This window comes from Lampris incognitus, chromosome 2 (assembly GCF_029633865.1).
Source record: "Lampris incognitus isolate fLamInc1 chromosome 2, fLamInc1.hap2, whole genome shotgun sequence".
In the NCBI taxonomy this organism is placed as follows: Eukaryota; Metazoa; Chordata; class Actinopteri; order Lampriformes; family Lampridae; genus Lampris; species Lampris incognitus.
Window position 1 is genome coordinate 113,526,213 of NC_079212.1, and position 8,070 is coordinate 113,534,282.

The 8,070-nt window shown below is 41.1% G+C and overlaps 1 protein-coding gene across 1 annotated transcript in view; it reads left to right on the forward strand.

Annotated features, from left to right (window-relative positions):
• The window catches only part of LOC130131527 (immunoglobulin-like and fibronectin type III domain-containing protein 1), a 28,663-nt gene extending 21,051 nt beyond the window's left edge, over positions 1 to 7,612 (forward strand). The window contains exons 19-20 of the mRNA XM_056301243.1: positions 7,185 to 7,505; positions 7,608 to 7,612. Coding sequence (XP_056157218.1) covers positions 7,185 to 7,505; positions 7,608 to 7,612 — 326 coding nt within the window. The remainder of the gene's footprint in view (positions 1 to 7,184; positions 7,506 to 7,607) is intronic.
• Positions 7,613 to 8,070: the final 458 nt, after the last annotated feature.

The following is an 8,070-nucleotide window of genomic DNA, read 5'->3' on the forward strand; positions in this document are numbered from 1 at the left end:
CGGAGAAAAACATGAGCAGAAGGCGGGAGCCATTAACGTGAGTCAGGATGCAGCCTACTACACAGATCAAAGAAAACCGCACCCACGAACCCAAAGTGTGCAAGCTAGAGGACCACTCGCAGGCACAAATCCACTTGATAAGTACGGAAGACGAACAAAGTGTGGGATTTGTCAAAGCACATTCCACTGGGTGAAAGACTGCCCACATAAGAAAGAACACGTAAAGATGACAGAAGAAAATAAATGCACAGAAGAACCTGATGAGTTTAATATAACGCTGTTTTCTAAGGAATCCGATACGGAAATATTCATGGTTGGGGCTCTGGGATCAGCTGTCATTGACACGGCATGCACAAGGACTGTTTGTGGTGAAAAATGGCTGAATAACTATGTAGGGGGACTAAATGAGAAAGAAGTACAGAAAATAGTTAACACAGAGAGTAGCAAGCCTTTCAAATTTGGGGATGGGCGAGTTGTACATTCGACAAAAAAGGTCAAGATACCAGCCAAGATAGGAGAAACAAAATGCTGTATAGACACAAAAGTGGTCCCATCTGACATCCCTTTACTGCTGAGTAAAACGTCGCTAAAGAGAGCAGGAGCTGTGCTGAACTTGGAGAACGATACAGCAATAATGTTTCAGCAACCGATAGCTCTGGAGATGACCTCCTTAGGACACTACTGTCTGAACATAATGGATAAAGAGTCCCCACGTGATACATATGAGAATGTGGTCCTGGCCATCACAGAGAATATGACTAAGGAACAAAAACACAAAGCTTTACTGAAACTTCACAAGCAATTCGGACATGCATCAGTTGACAAACTGAAGAAGCTGCTGATAAATGCTGGAAACACTGATGATGAGAGCACTGCTATTCTAGAAGAGATAGTAGGAAAATGTGAGATTTGTCTTAAGTACAGCAAGCCTAAGCCCGAGCCTGCTGTTGGTCTGCCCATGGCCTCCCGATACAATGAGACTGTGGCAGTAGATTTACATGAGATAGAACCGAATGTGTGGTACCTGCACATTATCGATCACTTCACACGCTTCAGTGCGGGTGGCATTGTGACCTCAAAGAAACCAAGTGTGATAGTGAAATGCTTTGGACATTCCTGGATCAGTGTCCATGGTCCACCGGAGCGTCTCTTCAGCGACAATGGCGGCGAGTTCAACAATGAGGAAATAAGAGACATGGCAGAGAACTTCAACATCGAGATAAAGACGACTGCTGGCTATAGTCCATGGAGCAATGGCTTGCTGGAACACCATAACCAAATGCTCACAGAGATAATACTGAATGTAAAACTTGACAACGGAGTTGACTGGAAAACTGCACTGGATTGGGCACTCATGGCAAAGAACACAATGCAGAACGTACATGGCTTCAGCCCACATCAGCTGGTGTTTGGACAGAATCCGAACCTTCCCTCTGTGTTAGTAGATCAGCCACCTGCTTTGGAGGGAACTACTATGAGTACATGGGTGGGACAGCACATAACAGCATTACATGCAGTAAGGAAAGCTTTCACAGAGGCAGAGTGCTCAGAGAGAATCAGAAGAGCTCTACGAAAGCAACTTCGTCCAACAGATGAGAAGTATGAAACTGGGGACAAGGTGTTCTACAAAAGGACAGACTGTGTTGAGTGGAAAGGTCCTGGAGTTGTGACAGGACAAGATGGGATGGTGATCTTTGTACGCCATGGTGGGACCTATGTCAGGGTTCATCATTCTAAGTTGCGGAAGGTTGATAAGAGTGAAGTAGGTGCTAGTGAGGGTCTAGAGCACCCTGGGGAGAATGTTACTGAGGGCAATATGAATGTACCTGTTACTGATAGTGATGTGGATGTTGATAACAATGACAGTGGGAACATACCTGGTACTGATTGTGACATAGATGTTGATATGAACAATGATGGTGAGGCTGGGGGTGTTACAGACAATGATACAGATGTCACTGAGGGTAACAATCATAAGGATAATCAACAGACAGGCATAAGGGTAGGAGCCTCCCTAGGGCTGAAAACAGGTCAAACAATCAGCTTTGTGGATAATGTAACAGGTGCGTCTCACAGAGCTAAAGTGATGGGACGAGCAGGAAAGGCTACAGGAAATAACAGAAACTGGTACAACCTGCAGTACTTAGAACTATCTGACATCGCTGGTACTATGGGGTCAGCTGATCTTACTAAGGTAGACAATCTTCAGGTTAATCCACTGGATAGTGTAGAACTATGCTCTGATATGCAGGAAAATTATGTATTAGTCACAGATGGTGTTTCATTTGATAAGGCTAAACTAGATGAACTAAGTAGCTGGAAGAATGATGGGGTGTTTGAGGAGGTAAAAGATATGGGTCAAAGGCATGTGTCCACTAGATGGGTGTGTACACTGAAAGAAACCCCTGATGGTATAATACCCAAAGCGCGTCTTGTGGCTAGGGGTTTTGAAGAATTCAACACTAAAGATCTACAGGACTCACCTACATGCTCATCAGAGTCCCTCAGACTACTCATGTCAGCTCTATGTCAGAATAAGTGGCATCAAATAACTTATCCAGAACAAAAAGATTCATCGTATTCTGTGGTCAGCTACAAAGGAACAGCTGGCAGACTGTCTGACCAAAAAGGGAGCCTCTTCCCTGGTATTACTCAAGGCACTGAATAATGGACAATGGAAGCTAGATGACTGAGTCTGACTGTTGATAACTGAGCATTTTTTTTTTGTTTTCCTGAAATATTATCCTTGCAGTTTTTGTTTTTAAAAAAGAGGGGAGATTGTTAAGTTTGTTAAGTTTACTTTTGTTGGTGCCTATAATACAGTTAATACGGTAGCCTGTTTTGGTTAGTCACTTCTACTGCAGTCTTTACGGTAACCCTCCTGTTAGGAGGCAGGTGCGCTGCTAGTGAAAGGCACTTGTTGAAATGTTCGGTAGGCTGTGGCCACTTGCTGTTGAGAGCACAAATAAAGTTCAGTTAAATAGGTTGTCTTATTTGAAACTAACAGTTCTCGCTATCGCTGCTCCGTCTCTTCATTCACTCTCATTCACTCAACTAATGCTGATCTCTGCCGCTGCACATATGCACACGGTTGAACAGGCAGCGGCAGTATCGAAACATTATGTATTCGGGTTTGAGTGGTGAAAGTAAATGAGACGTCGATCATATCTCACAAATCATTCACTGCTAATGTCAGCACAGGGGAACTGGAGGAACACTGGATGAACCAAAAATTATCTTCCTTATTCACCTCCCCGCCATGTTTGTTTAACTGACATCATGAGGGGCTTTAGATGCAGAAGTGCCATAGACCCAAATATTAAAACTCCGCCTTAAAATGCAATTTCAAGAGTAGGATTAATCACAGCCACAGCTGGAAATCAACTCACTAGCCATAATAAAACATTTCCCATGGCTGAGTTATGTTTTGTTACTGTTGTTTTATTGCTTTACAATGAATGAAAGTCATTCACCTTCATTAATTTTATATCATGAAAACCGCATCGGTTGAACACATCTGAGGTCTTTTAATAAGGGCCCCTTCTCCCGGTAGGCGAAAAAAGGGGTGGTTTCCTGCCAAGTCTGAGCACCGGAGAAGGGGAGATATGTAGTATGTCTGGTGAAGACCTGCACTCTACTAAGTGCACTCTAGTTTTGACAAGAAACATAAACACAATCTGTTTAGGTCTAAAGTCATCCATTATTGTTGTTAGCGTATCTAAGACAATGAAGGAAAATTGTTTCAACCTAAACAGGGAAACTAAGCACAGTGCCATATCTGGAGGCAGGTGTTTTCAAACTCAGCTGATCGAATTACATATATGAATATGAAGAATGACCCTTTTGTCTTTCTTCTTCTTTGTTTAATGGTGGTTGGCAATCATCTTTAAGCTGCATTACCACCACCTACACTACCGTTCAAAAGTTTGGGATCACCCAAACAATTTCGTGTTTTCCATGAAAAGTCACACTTATTCACCACCATATGTTGTGAAATGAATAGAAAATAGAGTCAAGACATTGACAAGGTTAGAAATAATGATTTGTATTTGAAATAAGATTTTTTTTACATCAAACTTTGCTTTCGTCAAAGAATCCTCCATTTGTAGCAATTACAGCATTGCAGACCTTTGGCATTCTAGCTGTTAATTTGTTGAGGTAATCTGGAGAAATTGCACCCCACGCTTCCAGAAGCAGCTCCCACAAGTTGGATTGGTTGGATGGGCACTTCTTTGAGCAGATTGAGTTTCTGGAGCATCACATTTGTGGGGTCAATTAAACGCTCAAAATGGCCAGAAAAAGAGAACTTTCATCTGAAACTCGACAGTCTATTCTTGTTCTTAGAAATGAAGGCTATTCCATGCGAGAAATTGCTAAGAAATTGAAGATTTCCTACACCGGTGTGTACTACTCCCTTCAGAGGACAGCACAAACAGGCTCTAACAGGTACTATTTAATGAAGATGCCAGTTGGGGACCTGTGAGGCGTCTGTTTCTCAAACTAGAGACTCTAATGTACTTATCTTCTTGCTCAGTTGTGCAACGCGGCCTCCCACTTCTTTTTCTACTCTGGTTAGAGCCTGTTTGTGCTGTCCTCTGAAGGGAGTAGTACACACCGGTGTAGGAAATCTTCAATTTCTTAGCAATTTCTCGCATGGAATAGCCTTCATTTCTAAGAACAAGAATAGACTGTCGAGTTTCAGATGAAAGTTCTCTTTTTCTGGCCATTTTGAGCGTTTAATTGACCCCACAAATGTGATGCTCCAGAAACTCAATCTGCTCAAAGAAGTGCCCATCCAACCAATCCAACTTGTGGGAGCTGCTTCTGGAAGCGTGGGGTGCAATTTCTCCAGATTACCTCAACAAATTAACAGCTAGAATGCCAAAGGTCTGCAATGCTGTAATTGCTGCAAATGGAGGATTCTTTGACGAAAGCAAAGTTTGATGTAAAAAAAATCTTATTTCAAATACAAATCATTATTTCTAACCTTGTCAATGTCTTGACTCTATTTTCTATTCATTTCACAACATATGGTGGTGAATAAGTGTGACTTTTCATGGAAAACACAAAATTGTTTGGGTGATCCCAAACTTTTGAACGGTAGTGTACTTTATCAGAGTGTGTAAGATTATGGCATTAGATCATCTGAATTCTGATTAATATTATCCACCCAAAATGATCCGATTTATGACATTATCCATTCTATAACCCAGACCCAATTGCTTGAGTTAATGTATACTCTTCCTGCAGTGTAATATCTAGGTCTTCTCCAGAAAAGTCCAAAACATTCAAGTATCTTCTAGCAGCATATGTCCTGCAGGCATTTTGCTTGCTCCTTCTCCACTTTACACTCCTCCACTTTACAGTTGTCCTCCCCACACCTCCCACATCTTCTGATTCCCCTACAAACTGCAGCAACATGTTCATATTCTTGACAACATAAAAATCTGAGAGGAGCTCTCTTATATGGCTTCACCCTGTAACTCACATACTCAGGGTACACTCTTTCTGGCAATTCCCCCTTAAATGTCAAACACACAGAATTACTGTCCTCCTTCTCCCCATTACGGAATCTAGTCTTGCCTCACACACACCTGCAACTCCGCAATAAAATACAATTTCAAGAGTAAGATTAATCAGTCACAGCTGGAAATTATCTCAGTACCTACAATAAAACATGTCCCATGCCTGAGCTATGTTGTTTTTTTTTAACCATTGTTTTATTGCTTTACAATGAATGAAAGTCATTCGCCTTCATTCATCTTATATCATGAGAACGTCGACGGATTCTTTTTACCTCTCACAACTGCAACATCCCGAAATGACTCAGCCTCTACTGACAGTGGCACGCCACTTATCACTCCCGTCTTTGCTTTTAATCTGAGTGGGAAGCAAGTCACAGAGATAACTTCTAAATACCTCGATCTTAAGGGCTCTATCTCTCTGACGCTTTGAGATAAAAGCAATAACCATCCCACTTCTAGTTATCCTTGGCGATCTTACATCGCCAAGTTTCCCCCCTACAAACATTCCGACCTCATGTGGGTCCTTGAAAAACCCGTCTTCTCTTACCACGGCTATCATCCCAACAAGATACGTCTCCTCTGTTCTCAATGACTATCTGGAATCACCTGAGCAATTTGATATATTCGTCTTCCTTTCCTTATTTTCAAACCCTCGTGTCCTCATTTACATTTTCAATTTCACTCTCCGACTCCAACACCATCTCCGCCATCAACTCACTCCTGTCCACCATCAGCTTTTCCCATCATGGGCTCGTTCAATCGATTGGCTGCCTTGGGATTTCTGAGGCCTCATTATCGCAGTTTTCTTTTTTTAGACGAGTTTCTGTGTGAGCTTGATTAGACAGGTCTAGCTAGATGTGATATTACTGGCGGACACTTTAATAAACAAATCTGGCAGCCTTTCAAAGACACACAGGTGACACCTCAGTATTATGGCTGCTATTGGATTGTTATCCTTAAAACATTTATAGAGACAATGTTGAAATTGTGATCGTTTCCCTTTAAACAAAAGACAGTCAACAAGATTCTAACTTTAAACCAAACTATGAGCTGCTGTAACTTCTTCATAAGCCTGCCTACAAAACTACTCAGCTAAACCTGTTTTACTTAAAGCTGAAATCTGTGATTTCCCTGGTCTGTTCCTCCTTCTGGCAGTGAGAACTACAAATAAGATATAGCTGCCATTGTCGCTTGTGCACCATCAGCTCAGCAGTAAACAGTTCCTAGTCTTTTAGAAATGGCATTCTTGGACCAAAGCTAACAGACAATCTAAGGCGCATTACAAATTTGATCAAATTATATGGGAACACTGTTCTACTGTAACACTAATTGTAGAATTGGTAGATTACCTGTCTAACAGAAGCATCACCACATCGTCATCATGTTTCCATCCTTTTTCATGCATGAGTAGGAACATATTTGCCACAGCACCAGTGTTCACCCTATCCGGTCAGAAATTTCATCAGTGGTATATGGAGACTGTCTCTGACTGTGATTAAGAGACCAATTAGTATTATGTTACATTACTCCATGGTCCAGACAGATAAAATAACTTATTAATGGAGAAAAATCCCAGATTTCAGCTTTAACAGTGAAGAGAAGGATCAATTACAGTGATTTTTGATCAACTTGTTTATGTTTTCCTTTGTGTAGTTCAAGTGATGTCAGATGGATCTAAACAAATGGATGTCAAATTTGAGAGGCCACCATCTATCTTGGTCCCTCTGAAAGTTCACACACCACCTAAGGGGTATCAGCTCTACATGACTTGTGCAGTGCGGGGATGCCCCACCCCAACTGTAACCTGGTACCTGAATGACATTTGCATCAACTGGGACAAGAACTACTACATCACCAACTCATACGGCATCTGCTCCATGTACATCCTTAGAGTTCGGTCCAAGGACAGTGGCGTGTACAAAGTTGTTGCTGTTAACTCCTTTGGCAAGGCAGAGTGCTCCACTAAACTTGTGGTTAGAGGTAAGGTTTTAATTAAAAGCTGATATTTATTCAGTAGTGTTTGTTTGTATATCCTCTTGAATCCATTAATTAACATTCTTTTCCCTTGTGATTCCTCCACAGATTGAAACAACATAAAGACTTGCTTTGGGCACAGTTTCTCCTTCTCTCACTGGGTTTATTTAGAAAGGAAGTCAGTTGAATGTTTTAGTTTGCTGCACAGGCTGAAAATGAATGTGTGAGAGTTATACAAAGTGCTGGTTAAACCATCTAGTCAAAAGAATTGCTCATCATTGCTAAATTGTTCTTTTTTTGTCTTATTAAAATGTTAATTTGGTTCCACTGCTGTTTCTGTGTGAGTGTTTCCATTTGGAAACAATGGAATTTTTTTTCCTCACACACAAGGCAGTAACTTTAATCAGTAACAAACAAACATGCTAACTAAATGTGTTGTCAAATATAATTGTGATGATTTCAATAAAGTAACAAATTTACATTTTGTGTAGTGTTTTATTTGTCTGTATTATTAGTTCATTTTAGTCTGTTTTAGTAGTCTTGCAATTACACTTGACATGACTAACAACGA